This window comes from Felis catus, chromosome D1 (assembly GCF_018350175.1).
Source record: "Felis catus isolate Fca126 chromosome D1, F.catus_Fca126_mat1.0, whole genome shotgun sequence".
Taxonomy (NCBI): domain Eukaryota; kingdom Metazoa; phylum Chordata; class Mammalia; order Carnivora; family Felidae; genus Felis; species Felis catus.
Genome location: NC_058377.1, coordinates 95837211 through 95861003, shown reverse-complemented (window position 1 = coordinate 95861003; position 23793 = coordinate 95837211). Strand labels below are relative to the sequence as shown.

Here is a 23793-nt window from a genome sequence, read left to right as displayed (position 1 = left end):
GCTCACCCTGAGGGGATGTGACTTTGTGACTTAGATTATTCTTCCTTTCCCGGGAAGGTCAATTATATACCCAACTCTGAACACTTGCTGATTGTGCATCTTTGCCGGTCAAATGTATCACGCTGATAAGTTCATCAGCCATACAATCTAGCGATGGATTATTTCTCTCCTCACCTTGCTGTTGTGGAAAGAAAGATAAAGATGACCCAGGACTTGAGAGGATCAGATCCAGAGTTATCATTGGCTTCAGAGCTGTCCACGTTAGTCTGGTTTTGAAGAAAAAACACGCTACAGACCTATTTTGCTCATAAACAACTTTTATTTTTGTTCTCAGTATGTGCCCTTGAAGATTCCAAAATGTCTGGAGTTTCTGACTCTCCTGGGACCAGAGGGAAGAGCACTGTACGGAAATACTCAACCTTGGTGCGTCGCTCTCTCCTGAGGAGCTAAGTCTGAAGGCCTCAGAGAGAGGGAGCACACACTCACACCTTATTCCAAGGCGGGTAACACAGTGAACAAAGAATTAGTAAAACATAGACTCGGTCTGTAGAGGGCTTCAAATATACATATTCTATATATATAAACCTGTTATATAGGATTTCAACTTATTGGTTTCCTTGTGATTTGTAAGTAAAGTACAAATGATATAGATGGTGTACACGGCTGATTTCCCCTTCTCAGCCCCCCTCCCTCCCCAACATAAATAACATCACAAAGGTCAGGTGATCCTAAGAGTTTCTGTTGTTGTAAATATTTTGTTTTAAAAATCATTTCCCCTTCCTCCCCTGCAAACTACCTCTGAGAGTTTGTAACATAGCAGCATGGAACGGACGCGACCGAGGACAGCATGGATCTAATGGGGAGAGCGCACAACGTTGCTTCTCACTGGCACCAGATGGGCTTTTGCATTTCCACTGACAACAGAGGCTACGACAGGAAGCAGAGAATGTGCAACGCGGTTTCATCCTCCGCCCGAGAGAGAGGAGGAGGCTGGCTGGACCACTGAAGAAAGCCCTAAAGGCATCGAGGTTTTGGAGACAGAGCGCAGCTCCAGAAACGTCTTGGCTCAGTATTTACACGGTATCTTTCGGCTGCATTTTCCTTTTGAGAAATCTGTGTTGCGGAGGTTGGCTGGGGGAAAGAAGGAACTTAAAAACAAAACAAAACCAATTCCCACATATGTAAAAGTCCTGTTTTAAGTCTTACTCAGTTATTCTCACACACGTCATTAAAAGTAGATACTGACAATGATTGGTTTCTTTTCTTATTTTTTTTTTAAGAGCATGAAGGGAGAGAGAGAGAGAAAGAGAGAAAGAGAGAGAGGAGGGATGCATTAGGGAGAGCGCCGTCCCTTCTTCAGCATTAAGTGACACTGGATAGTCTGGATTCGGTTCTTGGCCGGAACAAACTCAGGCTGCAGCTTCAGTGTCGATTCATACCACACCAGTGCTTTTTCAAACTCTTCCTGTGAGAGGCAAAGGGACAGACGTGAGAGGGATACCCAGCTAAATATGTGTCATCACTGGTTTCTTCTCGAGAAGTACCTCTGTGCCAGTCACAATCCTGCTGTATTTTCTCAATAGGTCTACATCTCTGAGGAAAACTCCGAGGTCTGGAAGGAAACAACTACCTCCACCCCCAAGGTACAATATCACAAAGAAAATGAAGGCAGAGCCCAAGAGCCAAAATGGAAGGGGAGATCACCTTTACAAAAGTCTGACCCAACACTGGGAGGCATCCTGGAGGTAACAGCGAGAGCCATCATTCCTGAGTACCTGCCCTGTGCCGGGCCCTGTGCTGGCTGCTTTACAAAATCCCTCCATTTAATCCTCACAGAAACTTCTAGAACTATGCCTGGCAAATGCTCCTTATGCATCTGCCTGAAGTTTTGTTACTACAGCTAGAGAGATGGAAGTAAAGTCAGGTATCTCAAAGTCAGGTATTGTAGATTTTCAAACAGCTTTTTTGTTCTCTCTAGTGTTTAAAAATACAAACATTGTTTGGAAATGATCACGGCCATTTTGAAGGCATTACTCTTTTACGTAGACCAACACTCTCAAAGAAGAGCCCAAACCAAATGGTTGAATGACGCCTCCTAGGCAAGTGAGAGGCAGAATTTCTCATTCACAGTAGCAAATTTCACATTTACTGGGGACAAAAATAGATTCTTTGATTTTAAGAAGCAGAGAGGGAAATCTGCACATTCAGCAATACCTACCTGGCCAAATTATACTTGCCGCCTTTCAAGTCAAGGATGACACATAAAACTTAGAGCTTTAAGCTGCTTATTCTATTAGCCTTTACTGAGAATACCTTGGGTATTGCCCCATGTGAGACACCCAGCTTTAGATGCAAGTGCAAGGCATGATCCTAATGTTAAATTCAGCTATGACAGCTTCTAGAGGACCCCTGGGATTTTACGTTCTGAAATTGGTCCTTGTTTCTGACCAGAACAAGGGTTCCGGATGATGGCTTTGGTATTTTCTCGGTAAATGGGATCCCATGTAACCAGTGGCACACCAGCATTCATTAAACATTTGAAGAGACCTGGTATGTGCCAAACACTGTGAAGTGCTAGGAACGGAAAGATGAAGAGGAGTCTCTTCTCCAAGGAGCTCCTCGTCTAGGGGGAGAGACGGACACTTAAAAAAGATTATAAAACAAGGTGAAAATGTGGCAAGAAAAACATGCACAGGGCATCATGAGTGCAATGACAGGTACCTAGCCCAACCTGAAGGCAAGAGAATACGAGTGTTTATGTCCATGTGAGCATTAGGTAAGTTTTTCTGGCTCCAGAAAACTCTGACACTATTGTTAGTGTTAAATTCATGTGGAGGAGCTACACAGTGCAAATACTCAGGTGAGTTTCATGTACTATATTTTTATCTTATTTTTAAAAATGCTTATCTATTTATTTTGAGAGAGAGAGAGAGAGAGAGAGAGAGAGAGAGAGAGAGAGAGAGAACAGGGGAGGGGCAGACAGAGAGGGAGACCTAGAATCCCAAGCAAGTTCCATGCTGTCAGTATAGAGCCTGATGAGGGGCTTGAACTCATGAACCATGAGATCCATGACCTGAGCCGAAATCAAAGAGTCAAAGGCTTAGTTGACTGAGCCACCTGGGAGCCCCTTATGTACTGTATTTTTTTTTTTAATTTTTCAAATGTTTTTATTTATTTTTGAGACAGAGAGAGACAGAGCATGAGCAGGGGAGGGGCAGAGAGAGAGGGAGACACAGAATCCAAAGCAGGCTCCAGGCTCTGAGCTGTCAGCACAGAGCCCGACGCGGGGCTCAAACCCACGGACCGTGAGATCATGACCTGAGCTGAAGTGGTATGCTCAAGCGACTGAGCCACCCAGGTGCCCCTATGTACTGTCTTTTTAATGCACAAACCCTTTAGCCATAAAATATACCTTTGGTGGACCTAGCAATTTCAGACACAAAATGTACAGGAAACTGGAGGACACTGATAGTCAAGGAAGTTTTGCAATCAAAGGTGTGCCCGGGAGAGAGGGGCAGAGTCGGTGTGCTCTGCCCCCACTACCAATCTCACCATTGCCACGTAGACGTTGCCCAGCGTGAAGTGGTTCACAGCAAAGTGCGGCGCGATCTCTACTGCCATGGTGGCTACTATGACAGCGTCGTTCCAGAGCTTGGCATTGTGCAAGATATTAGCCAGGCTAATCAGGGGCACATCCTGGGAACAGAAGGAGAATGGCGAGAAGGGAAAGATACTGGTTTTTGAGCTTTCATTCTTAGTTGTTCATAAATAATGCAGTAGGTTTTTCCTGGTCAATGACTGAGTAATGCAACTGAAACTGCTGGTCTTCTATTTGCTACTGGCCCGTGATAGATAAGGCGATTGCTCGAGAATATAAACCAATGCATTACTTCTTTCATTAGGAAAGTCTAACCTCAAAACACAAAGCAGAAATGTCAACTGAGTAAACAATCTGCTTAGTGAAGTTGGTGGTTTACGTTCTGGTATAGGCTCCCATCTTGTTGCAGATTGGTAATAAATGGCTCATGGACTGACACCTGTCCATAGACCACACACTCTGAGGCATGCTGTCACAGAGTCAAAGTGCCTTCTGCAAGGTCCACAGCATCATCTGCTTGAATCAGGGGCTGGTGAACTTTGGCCTACAGGCCAAATCTAGCTGGCTGCCTGTTTTTGTAAGGTTTTATTGGAATGTAACCATTCCCATTCTTTTACGTATTTCTGTGGCTGTTTTATGCTACCATGGCAGAACCGAGTGGCAAGAACAGAGGCCGTCTGACCTACACAGCCTAAATTTCTTAGCGTGTGGCCCTTTACAGAAAACATTCTCTGACCCCTGACCTAGAGTGTTGGCCCTTGCTGCTGTCTAGCAGTACAGAGCACAGGATGATAGGCTGAACAAGTAGCGACATTTTTATCATCACAAATATTTATGTCCTTTAAATGTGTTACCCAAGAAATTACCACCTGAATCACACAGTCTGGAGTTCTATAGGAGATACAGAAGACACAGGAAAGGAGGACCCCTCTGTCCTTACTGGACACTCGCAGAGTGCAGGGCATTACATGAGGCCACAGGGGTCTCATAACCTGCCCAAGGTCACAAAGCTAGCAAGGGGCCCAGCTGCATTTGGAACTCAACAGTGCCTAAAAGGAAAGGTGAGCTCCTTCCACCACTCACGAAGACATGAGCCATGTCATCAGGAAGTAGGAGATGTGGAGATTAATGCAGAACTCAGCACATGTGGACACAAATGTGCTGTTAAAAGGCTGAACATTCTCAGTCATCATAACTACAACTGGCATTTTTGAAAAGACTGATGTTACACTGAGTTAGCAGGGCTTTTTGAAGTTTTCGTTTTTGTGGAAAAGGTGAAATCAGATGAAGACCAGGAACTGGCCGATATATAAGAAGAGATGGAAACTGCTTCAGTTTCTGTGTCTGGAAGCAAGCTTAAGTCAGCAGTCTAAGCAAAACAAGTGTAACAGGCTTCCAGGCCTCTGGGGATGAGCTAAACGCAGAACGACTTGCAGGGTGACAGGCTGCCTAGGCCAGTATGTTTTATGCCAGGTGGCTCTGAATAGAAAGAAACACCTTCCAGTGATCCTGAAGACCTTCCCCCAAGTCCCCATTTGCTGAGGCAGGAAGGCATGGTGGTGGGTATAACGTCCAGGCTTGTGGTAGCATAAGTGGGGTCATAGGTTCTTCCAGCCTATGCTATTTTGACACTTTCTTACTGGCTAAGAATGAGGACGGCTAGTTGAAACCTCAGAATAAACAATGGAAAGGATGAAGAGACAGAAATTCACACCTTCTGAGTCCCACTCACCTTCATCTGGTGTGGAGCATAGTGGAGGGCCTGGCGGAGGCAGTCAATTGCCTTCTTTCCTTGGCCTTTTACTCTCCAGTAGAGGGCTGCCATGCTGGAAAGGACCCAGGATGTCTGGTTCTACAAAGGAATGGTCAGTTGAAGCTGGTGTCTCTTAAACATACGAATTTACCACCAAGACTCAGAACAGTAACATGCATTCATGACCACTGAGTACTTACTAGGTGCTGGAGGCAGCCACACATGTGCATCCTCAGTAACCCTAACAGCAATCCTACGAGCTTGATACTGATATTACAGCCTTTTATAGATAAGAAAACTATGACTCAAAGAGATTGTCTTGTTCCAATCTGCTCAACTATTAAATAGCAGAACTATGTTTCATGCCCATGATCTTTTGGAATTAAATTTACTTAAGTTTTTGAACAGGTAACTCATTTACATGTTTCAAAGACCAGAAGGTATGCAAAGTTATACAGTGAAAAGTCTCCTTCCCATTCATGTCTCTATTGTATACAAGTAAACAGTATTTTTAGTTTCCTATGTAACTTTCCAGGGTTTCTTTATGCTTTATATAAGCAAATATGAATATAGGCTGATACTCCCATCTTTTCATATGAGGTCACGTATTACTTATATAAAAGGTAACATTCACTTGCACTTTGTTTTCTTCACTAAACAATACACCTTGGAGTTCTCGCCACATCAGTGTATGGAAAGCCTCCTCGTTCTTTTATTATCAGCTGCATTATTATTCATTGTATGGATGTTCCATTATTTATTTAACTAGATTCTTATGAATGAATACTCCTCTCTCCCCCAATTTTTTACTATTACAAACATCACTGAAAAAATAACCTTAGGTATAGTTTTGCATTTGTGCCCGTGAATTTGTAGGATACATTTCCAGATGTGGACAAGGGAATACACATGTCATTTTGATAGATACCATCACACTGCCCTCCATAGGACTGTAACAATTCCTCACCAGAAATACATGTGTCCCTGTTTTGTTATAGCCTCACCACAGTCTGTTATTAAACTCTTGGACTCTTTGAGAGGTAAAGAATGTGGTTTAAATCTGCATTTCCCTTCTTATGAATGGAACTGACCATCCTTTCATGTTTGACAGCCCTTTGTATTTCCTTTCTGTGAAGTAGCTGCTCTTATATTTTGTTAAGAGGCCTTCATCTTCTCTATTTGAAAAAGCTCTTTATTTATTAGAGAGATTAGTTCCCTGCCTATGATATGAATTACAGATACATTCTCTCAGTTTTCTGAAGCCCACTTTTGCACCTATGGTGCTTTTTGTGATATAGATTTTGATTTCTGCGTAGCTCAGCTTATTAATTTGGATGGTCTCTGGATTTTCAGTTGTTGCTGAGAAGGCCTCAGATTATCAATAAATTTTACCATGTTTTTTTCCCCAGAACTTTTATAGTTTTATTTTTCACATTAAAATTTTTTTTAATGTTTATTTATTTTTGAGACAGAGACAGACAGAGAGTGAGTGAGCAGGGGAGGGGCAGAGAGAGGGAGACAGAATCTGAAGCAGGCTCCAGGCTCTGAGCCGTCAGCAAAGAGCCTGACCCAGGGCTTATACTTACAAACCCTGAGATCATGGCCTGAGCCAAAGTCGGATGCTTAACCAACTGAGCTACCCAGGTGCCCCTTATTTTTCACAATTATATCTTTGATCCATTTGAAATTTAACTTGGTGTTAAAGAAAAGATATGGCTCCAATTTTATTTTTTTCCAGATGGCTACTAAGTTGTCCCAATAATATTTAATGAATAATTCATCCCTCCTCCCACACCAAGATGCTACCTCTACCATACACAAAATTTCAGTACTTAATTTAGGTCTCATTTTGGATTTTCCTTTTGATGGATGGACTCTCAGCCAATACAGATGAAGCAATCAGAAAACTCACCCTGCTTTCTACTTTCTTTCTTTCTTCCAGTCTAATTTTTTGGTAATTTTATCATTCTTCATTGTCAGGGCATATAGTATTTATATTCTGTTCTATCACTCCATTTCCCACTTTTGTTTTCCAATTGGTTCTGCAGTTAAATATATTCATTGATCATTGACATTACTTTTGTGTGGCTTCCCCAATCATCTTGTGGTTGGCTGAGGTTCAGCCCAATACTGTTGATGGGAACAATATTCTTTGCAATTTTTGTTATGGGCTGAATCGTGCTCCACCAAAATTCATGTTGAAATCTCAACCTTTCGTACCTCAAAATATAACTGTATTTGGACAGAAAGTCTTTAAGGAGGTAATTAAGTTAAAATGAGGCCGTCAGTGTGAGGCCTTAATCCAACACCACTGGGTTTCTATGAAGGATTTATAGAAGAGGAAGAGATACACCAGGGTCGTGTGCACAGGGGGATGACCCTGTGGAGGGGCGGTGAGAGGCTAGCCATCTGAAGTCAAGGGGGGAGGCCTCAGAGGAAACCGACCCTGTCAGCACCTGGATCCTAGACCTGTGGCCTCCAGGAATGTGAGAAAACACATTTCAACTGTTTAAGGCACCCAGTCTGTGGTGCTTTGTTACGGTAGCCCTAGCAAGTTAATATAATCATATGTGTTCAAAACTTTCTGTCTGCAGCCTTCATACCTGAAGGACAGCTGGTTGGATACAAAACCATGGCTCCTTCTTTCCTTGAATAATGTGTTGGCATTCCTCCATTGCTACTTGGCTTGGATGACTGCTGCAGAGAAATCTGAAGCTGCCTGATTTATTCTCCCCTCAGTGATTTGATCCTGTTGACTGGCTCCTTGAAAGGATTCTTTTTTTAAAACTAAAATGATCTTTCTTTAATGCCAATATTTCACACATACAAAAGAACATATTTATATAATTACATGTATACATAGTAATCATATAAAAATATATACTTATGCTATAAAGCATAAAATAACGAATATCCCAGAAGCTACCACCCTAGTGAAGAATGAACTTGCATCTACCTGTGTGTGCCTTCCCTGTTCCATCCTCTTGCCTTTTCTCCAGAGGCACACACTATCCTAAATGCTGGGTCTGTTATTCCATTGCTGTTTTAAACACTGTCCCATCACTCACACACACACACACACACACACACACACACACACACACACGCTTCAACAATATTTACTACTTAGTGTGCTTCTTCCTGTGCATTATAACAGTGGTATAATACTGTAAGGAGTCTTCTGGGACTTGAAGTTTCTACTCAACACTATTTCTAAAATTCATCCATGTTGTGTATAGCTTGTAGCTCATTCAACAGCTTTGCTGCATGGTTAAATGTCCACTAGGTGAATATACTAGAATGTATTTATCCATTTTCTGTAGATGAGGGCTCTGAGTTACTTCCTGTTTTTACGTTTCCTGTTGCAAATAAAAGTGCAGAATTTCTCTAGTGTAGAGTAGATATCCAGGAGTAGGATTGTTGGTTCACAAGATATGCAAATGTCCAACATAACATGAGAATGTGAAAGTGTTCCCTAAAGGTGTTATACGATCTATAATCCCATCAGCAATGTTTAAGAGTGCTTCTTGCTTTATATCCTTTCTAATTCTTGGTATCATCAGTGGGGGTAAAATAGCATCTTACTGTGGTCTTAGTTTGCATTTACTGATCATTAGTGAGACTGAAAATTGTTTCTTGGTGTTTATTGGCCGTACACATCTTTTTTTCAGTGAAATGTCTGTTAATATCTTTTATATATCTTTCCATTTTATTATTTATCTTTCTCATCAATTTATTTATATGTTCTGCATATCAGTCCTTGTAGGTTGAATATGTTATACATTTTTTCTGTCTTCTAATTTAAAAAATGTCTTCAATTTAAAAAAATGTAAACTTTAAAAATAGTTGAACTTATTCATATTTTCTCTTCTAGTTTGTGCCTTTATATCTTAAGAAATCATCTTATATTCCAAGGCCAGAAAGATCACCTCCTACATTTTACTCTAATTAAAAAAAATTTTTTTTTAATGTTTATTTATTTTTGACAGAGCACAAGTGGGGAAGGGGCAGAGAGCGAGGGAGACAGAATCTAAAGCAGGCTCCAGGCTCCGAGCTGTCAGCACAGAGCCCAACATGGGGATCGAACCCACAAACCCTGAGATCATGACCTGAGCCGAAGTCGGATACCCAACCGACTGAGCCACTCAGGCGCCCCTCAGGTGCCCCATTTTACTCTAAATTTTAAAGTTCTGTCCTTGATACTCATGGGATTCCTTTGTTAAGTGATGAGGTGAGGATGGAATTAGCTCAGCACTGCCCAGCACAGCTTCCTGCAAAACCCCCTCTTTCCCTATTGATCCTCCACGGTCCCATGTATGTCAGAGTCGGCTTCTGGGCTTTCTATTTAGTTCCTCCTGGTCATTATTTCTGTTTATCCTTGAGCACATGGCATTAGGTCTTGCTTTATAATTTTTCATAAAGGTGAGGCAATTCTCACACCCTAATTTTTTTGAGTGTCATGTCTATTCCTTTACCCTTCCATATAAATATAAAGGTCTGCTTTTCAAGTGTCATAAAAAAAAAAGCTTGTTGTTATTTTGATTATAACAGCATTGACTCTATAAATCAAACTGGGGAAAAGTGACATGTTTATGATGTGTGTTGTCTTATCCATGAACATTATATATCTCTCTGCTTATTTAGGTCTTTTAAAATGCCTTTCAATAAAGTTTTATCACTTTGTGCAGACAAGGCATACAAATTTTTGTTAGATTTACTACTGGGAGGTTTATATTTTTGTAACAATGGAAATACATTCTGAAAATTATGTTTTCTAATACTTTGTGCTGCTATATAGAAATGCAGTTTTTTTATCGACTTTATAGGCAGCCATCTTGACAAAAATGCTGTTATTTCTTTAAAAATTTTTTTTTAATGCTTATTTATTATTGAGAGACAGAGAGAGACAGAGCATGAGCATGGGAGGGGCAGGGAGGGGCAAGACACAGGCACAGCTGTCAGCACAGAGCCTGATGCGGGGCTTGAACTCACAAACCACGAGATCATGACCTGAGCCGAAGTTGGAGGCTTAACCAACTGAGCCACCCAGGCACCCCAAAAATGCTGTTAGTTCTAAAAATTTGTCTGTAGCTTCTTCTGGGTTTGCTATGTAGATAATCACATCATTTCTCAATAAGATTTTGGGTTTTTTCTTCCTAATATTTATGCCATTAATTTCTTTTTCTTGATTTACTGTTCTTGCTAGGACTTTTTAAATTTTTTAAATGTGTATTTATTTTTGAGAGAGAGAGAGAGGGAGATAGAGAATATGAAGCAGGCTTCAGGATCTGAGCTGTCAGCACAGAGCTGGATGTAGGGCTTGAACTCATGAACCGCGGGATCAGGACCTGAGCTGAAGTCAGATGTTTAACTGACTAAGCCATCCAGGTGCCCCACTAGGACTTTTGATACAAGTTTGAAAAAACAGTGGTGATGGTGGGCATTCTCTTTTCTGATTTCAAAGAATTATTTTAAATATTTCCCCCATTAAGATTCATCTTTGCTGTAGATATTTTGTTGATTCTTCTCATCAGATTAAGGAAGTCCTGGTCCATTCTTAATTTGCATTAGCTTTACATCATGGATGGTATTGCAGAAATGCAATCTATTGAAATAATTTCATAATTCTTTAATTTGGTTGATGAAATACAAGGTTTGCCTAAAGTTAGACCAGTTTTGTATTTCTGGGGTAAACCCAACTTGATCAAGGTGCACCTTGTTAAAGAAAAACATACGCAATTGGATTTAGTCTGTTAATATTTGGCTTATGGTTTTGATACCTATGTTTATAAGTGACCTTAGTGTATTACTTTTCTTTTGCATAATGTCTTTGCCTAGTTTTGCTTTCAAGATTACAGTAGTCTCATCTCAAGGAATTGGGAAATTGTTCCCTTTTCTGCTGTCCAGAAGAGTCTGTTTATATTGAGATAGTGTAATTCTCAAAAGTTGGTAGAATTCACATATAAAATCAATAGACCTTGCTGTGTTCTTTGTGAGAAGATTTTTTAAAGACACCGCTTTCATTTGAGTTATAATACCCAAATCAATTTGGGTAATTACATTTTTCTAGAAATTTGTCTTCTTTACAATTGTTTTCAAATTTGTTGGCATAAAATTGGTAATTGTATCACTGTCTTATCTTTTTAGCTGTAGCTATGCTTCCCTTTTACCTCAATCTTGGTTATTTATGCTTTATTTTTTCTTGATTAATTTTGCCCGAACAGTGCTTCAAAGAAACAACTTTTGTACTGTTGATTCCTATTTCATTGATTTCTGCACCTAATAACAGAACTTAAAAATGCTTACATAATCACTAAATTCTACTCCTGAAATCATTATTACCCTACATGTTAACTTGCATTTAAATAAAAACTTAAAAATACATATATATAAATTAAAAAAAAAAAGAAGCATACCATGGATACCAAATAGCCACTGATACACACACACACACACACACACACACACACACACACACAAAGCTTAAATCAAAAGAAGTCTAAGTTGGATGTTTTAGTAAAAATATAGGACACTTATAGCTTAGTACTGAGGGTAAAACAGTATATTTCTTATATAGTAAGATATGGGTAAGACCTTACTATGGGTAAGATAGCATATTTTGAGAACTTGGTACTTTAAAAAATTTTTTAAATTTATTTTTATTATTATTTTTTAATTTACGTCCTAGTTAGCATATAGCGCAATAATGATTTCAGGAGTAGAATCCAGTGATTCGTCTCCTACATAGAATACCCCATGCTCATCCCAACAAGTGTTCTTCTTAATGCCCCTTGCCTATTTAGCCCTTCCCCCAACCTGCAACCCTTCCAGCTACCCTCAGTTTGTTCTCTATATTTTAAGTCTCTTATGTTTTGTCCCCCTCCCTGTTTTTATATTATTTTTGCTTCCCTTCCCTTATGTTCATCTGTTTTGCATCTTAAATTCCACATATGAGTGAAGTCATGATATTTGTCTTTCTCTCACTAATTTTGCTTAGCATAATACACTCTAGTTCCATCTACATTGTTGCAAATGACAGGATTTCATTCTTCTTGATTGCCAAGTAATACTCTATTGTATATATATACCACATCTTCTTTATCCATTCATCCATCAATGGACATTTGGGCTCTTTCCATACTTTGGCTACTATTGATAGTGCTGCTGTAAACACTGGGGTGCATGTGCCCCTTCGAAACAGCACACCTGTGTCCCTTGGATAAATACCTAGTAGTCCAATTGCTGGGTCGTAGGGTAGTTCTATTTTTACTTTTTTGAGGAACCTCCATACTGTTTTCCAGAGTGGCTGTACCAGTTTGCATTCCCACCAGCAGTGCAAAAGAGATCCTCTTTCTTCACATCCTCACCAACATCTGTCATTGCTGCCTGAATTGTTAGTCATTCTGATAGATGTGAGGTGGTATCTCAGTGAAGTTTTGATTTGTATTTCCCTGATGATGAGTGAAGTTGAGCACTTTTTCATGTGTCTGTTAGCCATCTGGATGTCTTCTTTGGAAAAGTATCTATTCATGTCTTTTGCCCATTTCTTCACTGGATTATTTTTTTGGGTGCTGAGTTTGAGAAGTTCTTTATAGATTTTGGATACTAACCCTTTATCTGATATGTCATTTGCAAATATATTCTCCCATTCCATAAGTTGCCTTTTAGTTCTGCTGATTGTTTCCTTTGCCGTGCAGAAGCTTTTTTAATTTATCTTGATGTGGTCCCATTAGTTCATTTTTGCTTTTGTTTCCCTTGCCTACAGAGACATGTTGAGTAAGAAGTTGCTGCAGCTGAAGTCAAAGAGGTTTTTGCCTGCTTTCACCTCTAGGATTTTGATGGCTTCCTGTATTGTGTTTAGGTCTTTCATCCATTTTGAGTTTATTTTTGTGTGTGGTGCAAGACAGTGATCCAGGTTCATTCTTCTGCATGTCACTGTCTTTTCCCAACATCATTTGCTGAAGAGACGGTCTTTTCTGCATTGTATATTCTTTCTTGCTCTGTCAAAAATTAGTCGGCCATATGTTTGTGGGTCCATTACTGGGTTCTCTATTCTGTTCCACTGATCTATGTGCCTGTTTTTGTGCCAGTACCATACTGTATTGATGATTACAGCTTAGTAATACAGCTTAAAGTCTGAAACTGTGATGCCTCCAGCTTTAGTTTGCTTTTTCAGGATTGCTTTGGCTATTCAGGGTCTTATGCTGGTTCCATACAAAGTTTAGGATTGTTTGTTCTAGATCTGTGAAGAATGCTGGTGTTATTTTGATAGAGATTGCATTGAATATGTAGATTGCTTTGGGTAGTATCACCATTTTAAAAGCATTTGTTCTTCCAATCCATGAGCATGGAATATTTTTCCACTTTTTGTGTCTTATTCAATTTCTAATAAGCTTCCCATACTTTTTCAGTGTATAGATTTTTCACCTCTTTGGTTAGGTTTATTCATAGGTATTTTATGGTTTTTGGTGCACTTGTAAATAGGATCAATTCCTTGATTTCTCTTTCTGATGTTTCATTATTGGTGATAGAAATGCAACTGACTTCTGTACATTGATTTTTATATCCTGCAACTTTGCTGAATTCACGGATCAGTTCTAGCAGGTTTTTTGGTGGATCTTTTGGGTTTTCCATCGAGAGTATCATGTCATTTGCAGAGTGAAAGTTTGACTTCCTCCTTGCTGATTTGGATGTCTTTTATTTCTTTGTGTTGTCTGATTACTGAGATTAGAACTTCTACTACTATGTTGAATAACAATGAGACCTCGGTTCTACAAGGTCGATAAATCAACAGCTGATTCTGATAGCATATAGTGAGTCATGTAAACACTCTGTGCAGTTCTGCTTTCACAATAATAAATAAATGTTAGAGTGCAACAAAAAGGATGGAGCTAGAGTATACTGTGCTAAGCAAAATAAGAAAGAGAAAGACAAATACCATATGATTTCAATCGTATGTGGAATTTCAGAAACAAAACAAAAGACCAAAGGGAAAAGAAAAGAGGGAGAGAAGCAAATCAAGAAATAGACTCTGAACTATAGAGACAAAGTGATGGTTACCAGAGGGGAGGTGGGTGGGAAGATGGGGAAAATAGGTGTTGAGTATTAAGGAGGGCACTTGTTGCAATGAGCTCTAGGTGATGCATGCAAGTGTTGAATCACTATGTTGTACACCTAAAACTAATACTATATTATAAGTTAACTAGCTGGAATTTAAATAAAAACTTAAAAAAAAAAGAACTTGAAAATGCATGAATCAAAAACAGAGAAGACAAATTCAGAATTATAGTTGTAGATTTCAACATGCTTCTCAATAACTGATAGAAGAATTACACAAAAAGATCAGTAAAGATAAAGACACAAACAATATTATCAAACAGCTTGACCTAAATGACATTTCTAGCATACTCTAACAGTAGTATTCTTTTCTGATGCACATGGAACATTTACCAAGAGATCATATTGTGGGTCATACAACAAGTCTGAATAAGTTAAAAAGAATTTAAGTCATACAAACTATGTTCATTTACTGCAATGGGATTAAATTAGAAATCAATTAAAGAAAGAGATCTGGAAAATGCCCAATAGTTGGAAACCCAAAGAACATACTAACTTACAGATCAGAGAAGAAATTAGGAGGAAAATTATAAACTATGTAAAACTGAATGAAAATGAAATATGACAAAATTTGTGATGTGCAGCTAAAGCAGACACCTACATTAGAAAAGCAAGGGCTCAAACCAATAACCTAAGCTTCCACATCAAGAAACTAAAAAAACCCCAGCAAATTAAATCCTAAGCAAGCAGAAGACAGGAAATAATACAGAACAGACATCAATAAAAGAGAAAATAAAAAACAACAGAGAAAAATCAATGGCTCCAAACCCTTGAGTTCTTGGTTCCTTGAGAAGATCAATAAAATTGATAAATTTCTAGTCAGTCTGATCAGGAAAAAAAAAAGAGAAAAGACACTAAGTACCAATATCAGACAGAATTAAGAGAAGTATGTTACTACAGATCCCACAGATACTAAGAAAATGAGAAAAAAATATTACGAACATCTTTATGCCCATAAATTCAACTTAGATGAAGTGGAAAAATTTCTTTAAGGACACAACTAACAAAACTCACTCAAGAGAGGGGCGCCTGGGTGGCGCAGTCGGTTAAGCGTCCGACTTCAGCCAGGTCATGATCTCGCGGTCCGTGAGTTCCAGCCCCGCGTCAGGCTCTGGGCTGATGGCTCAGAGCCTGGAGCCTGTTTCCGATTCTGTGTCTCCCTCTCTCTCTGCCCCTCCCCCGTTCATGCTCTGTCTCTCTCTGTCCCAAAAATAAATAAACGTTGAAAAAAAAATAAAAAAAATAAAAACTCACTCAAGAGATAATTGAATACTTTTACTAAAGAGATTGAATTTGTTAGAAATCTCTCACAAATAATCCTGGCCGAGATGGTTTCACTGCTGAATTCTATCAAATATTTAAGGAAGAAATAATAGCACTTCTCTATAAACTGTTCTGGAAAAATGAGGTAAAGGGAGCACTTCCCAATTCATTATACAAAGTCATTATTAACCTAAGAACAAAATTAAACAAAGTATTACAAGCAAAGAAAACCACAGATTAACACACTTCATGAATATAGATTCTGACACTGATTGGCTCATCAATAGTGGAGAGAGGTATTTATGCTGGTATTTGTCAATTTCTTTCAGTAGAGCAATCTTTTTTTGCTTTATGTATTTTGAGGTTATTGGGTATGCTAAGTTTAGAATTGCTATTATCTTTCTGGTGAACTAAATCTTTTATCATTACATAGTCATTTCCTCTGCCCCTAATAATTTTTTGTTTTGAAATATGTTTTTTTTTCAGGTAATTAATGTATCTACTCACTTTTGATTAGTATGTATCTGGTATATCTTTTCCCATTTTTTCCAACATTTATGTTTTAGGTATGGCTCTTATTAAAACATGTAGCTCCTTTAAAAATTTCCAACTTGACATTATTGTGACTGTTCCATTACAGATTTTAAGATTGTTTACTTCTTGGATTCTATTGGTTCTTATCAATTTTTTTGTTGCTCTTGTTTTGATTCTTTATTGCGCCTTTTCTCCTCCATTTTGTCATTTCTTGCATAAGTTTTTTTTTTTTTTTTTTTTTTTTTTGGTCCTCCCCTTTCTACCTTCATAATTTTATCCTCACAGGTTTGGGATTTGTGCATTCTTTTTAATAGTTAACCATAAATATTCACTCTATTTAACTTAAAGTCCAAGCAATATATTAACTCACTCAACATTAAGAGAGCCTTTGAACACCTTGACTCTGGTTACTCCACCTTCAAATGTATGTTCTGTTTTGTCCAGTATTTTAGTTTAGTCATTTCCCTTAAAATCCCACAAATTATCCTTTTCTACAGACAGTGTCTGTCTGGGTTTGCATGCCTACATCATTTTATTTGCTTAGCAAATCTTTTGCCTGAGACAATCCTTCTTTGGCTTTCATACAGAGAAGTTCCCTGAGGTAGGACTCTTGGTAGTAAACTATTACCAGTTTTTTATTTTGAAATACCTTTCTTATTCTATCACTGTAAGGCACACAATTCTAGGGGGGGCACAGTCGGTTCAGTATCTGACTCTTGATTTTGGCTCAGGTCATGATCTCACGGCTCATGAGTTCGTTCAAGCCCTGTGTCAGGCTCTATGCTGGTGGTGTAGAGTCTACTTGGGATTCCCTCTTCCTCTCTGTCTGCCCCTCTCCCTCACACTCTTTCTCTCTCAAAATAAATACACAAACTTAAAAAAAAAAAACCTATCATCTGGCTTAGAATGTTGCTATGACAGGCTGTCATTTGAAACATCATTCCTCTGTAGGGCAGATATCTCTGTCTAAATTGTTCTTCACTGATGTATCCCAAGCACTTAAAAAGTATTTGGCACACAGTGGGACTTTATTACATATTTCTTGAATGAATAAATTCATGCACGCATGCTGTGATACATATGAAGTGATCAGATGTAAATGCCCAATTTTATAGCCTGCTTTGTGGTACTGTGACTGGAACTCTGCAAACCATATTTCTCCTTTGCTAGAGGCTTGTTAGGTTCTGCAGATGTGCACACTGGGAAATTGGCAGGCAAGAGGGAGAAAGGACTTTTTCTTCCTGTTTGCGTGTTGCTCCCATCAGTGTCATTTTAGCAGCAGCAGCACTTTGCACTTGAAGACCCAGCCTCACTACACCCCTTCACAGTTGGGCTGTGCTCCCTCTTCAGAAGCAGAAGCTCCACTTGCCAGAATTCCGGTGAACTCCTAGATTTTGGAAAACCTCACTGCCTGCCTGGGAGCCAGGCCCAGCAGTTGGTATCTCTGGCTTACCCCAGGAGGTGTTTCCTTTTTTCTTTTTCACCCTTCCACAAAACCGTAATCAATTCTCTAAATTAAATTGGCTCTTCTGAAATACCTAATGTCGTTTCCAGTTTCCTGACAGTACCCTGACTGAAATACATTTTTTAAAGATGATCTTTGCCTTTGCTGTTTTACTACATATAACGTAGCTGTGCATGGATGTCTTTTATTTAGCCAGCTTGGAATACAGCATATTTCCTGAATTTGCTGATTCACTCATGTTCCTGTCTCTGTAATATTTTAGGTAATTTTTTACACAAAGCTTGCAATTCACTGGTTATTTAATGGTATCTAATTCACTCACTTGAGTATTTGACCTAAATAAGTATATTTTTAGTTTAGGGGTTTTTTTTCAACTTATACAAACTCATTTCTGATACACTGTTTGCTCCCATTATGAGATAACATTCTTAAAAGTTTTTTTTTTTTAAGGTTTATTCATTTATTTTGAGAGAGAAAGAAGCGCAAGCAGGGGAGGGACAGAGAGAGGAGAGAAGGAATACCAAGGGGACTCTGCACCGTAAGTGTGGAGCCTGACATGGGGTTCAAACTCATGAACCCCGAGATCGTGACCTGAGCTGAAGGTGGACGCTTACTGACTAAGCCACCTAGGTGCCCCTAAATGTTTTATAGTGAAAAATTTCAAATAAAATACAATGTAGAACTTCCATGCACTCGCCTATCAGCCAGCTTCAACGCTTATCAACTCACAACCACTCTTTATTTTATCTAAACCCTCATCCATATTAATTCGAAGGAAATCCCTGACTTCATATAACTTCATCAGTAAATTTTCCAGTGTGTACCTCTTAAAAACCACGTTTAAAATATAAGACTAATAAAGTTCACCTAAAATACTGAAAATTATTTTTTAAGATCATCAGCATGCAGCTTGTACTCCTATTTCCCCTGGCTGTCTTACAAAAGTGCGTTTTGCTTTTATAGTTTGAATCATAATCTAAATAAAGTCCATATGTTGCAACTGGTTAATGTGTTCGTTAAATCTCTTTTGATCTCTAGGGTTCGTCTTCATCTAATTTTTAAAATTTTTGAAGAAGAAGTAGGGTTATTTATCCTGTAGTTTCCCACTGACTGGACTCTGCTGATTGTATCCTCAAGGACCCATTTAACATGCTCCTTTGTCTCCTGTATTTCCCAGTAGTTGGCAGTTAGAGGCTTGACTGGATTCAGATTTGAGTTACTGGGGAGGGAATGGGGGCAAAACATTTCACAGGTGGTAACATGAACTTCCAATTCTACCCACATACCGTCTATCTGTGAATTGAGTAGCCAGTGATGTTCAATGCCATAAATTAATTAGGAGCAGCAAAACTGTAATATTCTAATTTTATCAACTCTAGTTTACTAGTTAGAATATTCCTATAAAAAGACTTTTTCTCATCAATTAATCATTTACCCCAAAGTATAGTTCACTTAGAAGGGAAGGAAATATGCTTATTACTTTCTTTTTACTTTAAAAAAACAAGCTGTTCCCATGCATCGTCTAAGACAAAATCCTCCTGGTGAATTCAGGAGTTTAGATATAGCTTAATAAACGTGATGTGTCTCATCTACTGCAGTTGCTTTGTTGATTTTTGCTGCTCAAAGTGCTGCGTTCCATCTTTGGCCAACAGGAGATACACATTCCAGCTGGTTCTGAGTTCTTCGGACACAACCTTTGTTGACTATGGGAGCTTCTTTGCTTTCCCTGACTTGGTAGAAGCCATTTCTCCAAGGAATTCTGGTTCCTTTTAGTAGAAAATGGTATCTAAAGATCAATATGTAGGTACAAAGTGTGCTTACTACTACTGGGTTACTCAATGATATTAGTCTTTTCGGCAAATAAAGTTAGGAAATGTGCAAATATATAAAAAAGTCTTGCTAGTATTTCTAATTCACGACTACAGATGTTTACTTAACATGACTACAGAGGGGCGCCTGGGTGGCGCAGTCGGTTAAGCGTCCGACTTCAGCCAGGTCACGATCTCGCGGTCCGTGAGTTCGAGCCCTGCGTCAGGCTCTGGGCTGATGGCTCAGAGCCTGGAGCCTGCTTCTGATTCTGTGTCTCCCTCTCTCTCTGCCCCTCCCCTGTTCATGCTCTGTCTCTCTCTGTCCCAAAAATAAATAAACGTTGAAAAAAAAAATTAAAAAAAAAAAAACATGACTACAGATGTTCACACTTTTATGTCCTTCTCCCAAACCCAAGCTCCAGTTCTCAACATCACCAACAAAACTACTCATTTATCTTGCATTGCATACACCTACAATCTCAGGACAATATCAATATTATTAACAAATGTATTACTGAAAACGGAATAAGGTTTTCTTTTGTGTTTAGGGTAAATCCCATTGGGAGGTAGTCAAATAATGGGTCTTTTAAAGTCACTTGGGATAGTTTCTCTTGATGTGGTTATACTACCAATTGAATACATAGTTGGGCTCACTTAATTTTACTTTTAATTAGGAATTGCCTTACTAAAATCTGTTTTGTAATTATACAAAATATTTGTTTCCAAAGTCATATTGAAAAGACAATGTAGATTCAAGGAAATCTAGCTTCATGCTCAGTCTTTCCTATCCTATTTCCACCTTCCTTCTATGGAAAACCATTGAAAAGTATTTTTAAAAGTTACTCTTCCATTTTAAAATATCTGCATACATCCCCCACCTCACCATTATTTAAAAAGCAAAATAGTAATTGAAGATACGATTTTTTCCACTTTTTTTTTCTTTTTCACTGCCTATATCCTGGAGATTATTTCACAGAGATTTAACAGAAATTGTCTTTGGGGCACCTGGGTGCCTCAGTCAGTTAAGCATCTGACTCTTGATTTTGGCGCAGGTCATAATCTCACAGTTGTGAGATCGAGCCCCACATTGGACTCCATGCTGAGTGTGGAGCCTACTTAAGATTCTCTCTCCCTCTGCCCCTTCCTGCTTTGCATGCATACACGTGCTCTTCCTCGAAAGGAAGAAAGAAAGAAAGAAAGAAAGAAAGAAAGAAAGAAAGAAAGAAAGAAGAAAGCAAGCAAAGGAAGGAAGGAAGGAAGGAAGGAAGGAAGGAAGGAAGGAAGGAAGGAAGGAAGAAATTGTCTTCATTATTTTTGACAGCTGTAGAAGACTCCATTGTGTGGATGTTCACACCCAATAAATATCCACAGAGGACTTTTTATTCATTCAGTCTCCTTCTGCTGGGCATTTGGGTTGTTGCCAGTCTGCTATTACAAATCAGGCTATAATCAAGAGCCTTATCATAGGCATTTTTGTATACATTTTTTTTGCCAGTGTACTTTTAGAAAAGATTCCCAAAAGCTGGCTACATAGGTAAATGAATGTATAATTTTGCTAGATACAATTTGTCTCTCCATAAAGGTTATTCCATTTTGCATTTCCACCGGCAATGTATGCATGGCCATACCAATTTCCCCACAGTCTCACTGAGTCTATCAAACTTCTGGATTTCTGCCAATGTCATGGCAAGAAATATCTCACTGTAGTTTTAATTTGTTCTTTTCTTTTTTCTGTTTTTGAGACAGAAACATAGATCATTGATTTTCAGTCTTTATTTTTTTAACTAATATATCCATTTAAGGGCTATAAACTTCCCTCAAGCACTGCTTTAGCTGCATCCCACAAGTTTTGATATGCTTTGTTATCATTCATTTCAAAACATTTTCTAATTTTGCTTGGGCTTTCTTCACTGACCCATAGGTTATGTAAAGGTGTACTGCTTAATGTCACCAAAATAGCTGAGGATTTTCCATCTATTCTTTTGTTTGTTTGTTTTTTTAGTTTATACTGAGAGAGAGAGAGAGAGAGAGAGAGAGAGAGAGAGCGCACACAAAGAGAGATAGAATCCCAGGCGGGCTCTACACCATCAGTGCAGTGCCTGATGTGGGGCTTGACCCACAAACTATGAGATTATGACCTGAGCTGAAACCAAAGAGTTAAATGGACACTTGACCAACTGAGCCACCCAGGTGCCCCTGATCTTTATTTTTTTTAACTTAATTCAATTATGTTTAGAAAATATGCTCTAAATTATTTCAGTATTTTAAATTTTAATTGAGGCTTAATTTATAACTCAGCTTATGACCAACATGGTAAATGATCCATATGCATTTTTTAAAAATTTATTTTAAGTAGGCTCCATCCCAATGTGGGGCTGAAACTCATGAACCTGAGATCAAGAGTCTCATTCTATACCAACTAAGCCAACCAGGTGCCTGGTCCACATGCATTTTTTAAAATGAGAATTCTGGGGCGCCTGGGTGGCTCAGTTGGTTAAGTGTCTGCCTCTTGATTTTGGCTCAGGTCATGATCTCACAGTTTGTGAGCTTAAGCCCTGCATTGGGTTCTGTGCTGACAGTGTAGAGCCTGCTTGAGATTCTCTCTCTCTCTCTCTCTCTCTCTCTCTCTCTCTCTCTTTATGCCTCTCCCCCGGTCTCCCTCTCTCTCTCAAAATAAGTATTTAAAAAAATGAGAATTCTGTCACAATTTAATGTAAATTAAATATAAATATATACATATATTATATATATTATACTGCCTCAGATTTGTTTATTAAATAAATTATATAAATATATTGGGTCAAATTTGTTTATTAGCAAGATGGTCTGTATTTTTAATTTTTTTGTCTGTTCAGTTCTACCACCTACTGAGAGGGAGGTTGAAGTCTGTTATGATTGTAGACTCATCTGTTTCTCCATTTAGATCTGCCAGTGTTTAATGCTTGTCTTACATAACTTGCAATTATGCTACTGGTTACACATACAGTTTTCTATATTCCTGGTGGACTGACCACTTTATCATTATGAATTGTTTTTATCTGTAGCAATGATTCTTGCCTTAAATTCCACATTGTCTGATGATAGTGTAGTTATACCAGCATTTTTTGTGTAGTGTTTGTATATCTTTTTTCCATCTTTCAATTTCAACCATTTCATATATTAAAGCATATTACTTGTTAAAAAATAAAATAAAAAATATTTAAAAAGTGTGCTACTTGTGAATAGCACATAATCGCGTTCAATATTTTAACCCAGTTTGATGTTAGTACTGTAGTTGGAATACGTAGTCCTTTTGTACTTACCATGATTACTGACACACTGGGCTTATCTTTATCACTTTACTATTTATATTTTATTTTATGCATTTTTACATTTTACATATTATAGATTTCTATTTTGTATTCCTTTTGTCTTCCTTTCTTGCTTCTTCATTGATCAAATGTTTTTTATTGTTCCATTTTCCTTAACTGTATATTCTTTAACTGTTCTTTTAACAATTAGCCTAAAAATTGCAATATGCATCTTGAATTACTCCAGACTAAAAATATAAATTCTTACTTTAATTTTACTACTTTCCTGATAATGCTAAAACCTAACACCCTGCCCATGTGTATTCATGGGAAACTAATCTCATGTTAACCTTTTAGCTGTGTTCCCCTGGACACCTAATAAAGGTACAATGCCAGCCATGTTACCAGGCAACATGGTTATGGCAAAGATGACCTGACTAAACTGCAGCAGACTGGGAGGACTATGACCTTTCCTGAGTGTGTTGTTTCTTGTCCCTTGTGGGAACTCTTGGACTCTAGGCGCACAAGACTATTGCAAAAGATACTGATTCCTATGTGCAACTTGAGAGTTCTAAGCCAGAGTTGTTCCCATATTCACTCATGTGGTCTTTTTTTTTTTTTTTAATTTTTTTTTTCAACGTTTATTTATTTTTGGGACAGAGAGAGACAGAGCATGAACGGGGGAGGGGCAGAGAGAGAGGGAGACACAGAATCAGAAACAGGCTCCAGGCTCTGAGCCATCAGCCCAGAGCCCGACGCGGGGCTCGAACTCACGGACCGCGAGATCGTGACCTGGCTGAAGTCGGACGCCCAACCGACTGCGCCACCCAGGCGCCCCTCACTCATGTGGTCTTAATTCTTTATCCCTGAGCTATCACCTAGGGGAAGGGGCAGATAACTGTCCCCGAGACTGCTGCCAGAAAGCTATGGGGACTCGGAAAAACACACAAAGAGCTGCACTGCTG

The 23793-nt window shown here is 38.7% G+C and overlaps 1 protein-coding gene across 2 annotated transcripts in view; it reads right to left on the bottom strand.

Moving 5' to 3' along the window:
- Positions 1 to 299: 299 nt before the first annotated feature.
- The window catches only part of TTC17 (tetratricopeptide repeat domain 17), a 126968-nt gene continuing 103474 nt past the window's right edge, over positions 300 to 23793 (bottom strand). For both annotated transcript variants that reach the window (XM_006937212.5, XM_003993184.6), the window contains 3 exons: positions 5331 to 5450; positions 3553 to 3696; positions 300 to 1465 (listed from right to left, as the gene is read on the bottom strand). In XM_006937212.5, the coding sequence (XP_006937274.1) occupies positions 1334 to 1465; positions 3553 to 3696; positions 5331 to 5450 (396 nt within the window). In that variant the 3' untranslated portion in view covers positions 300 to 1333. The remainder of the gene's footprint in view (positions 1466 to 3552; positions 3697 to 5330; positions 5451 to 23793) is intronic.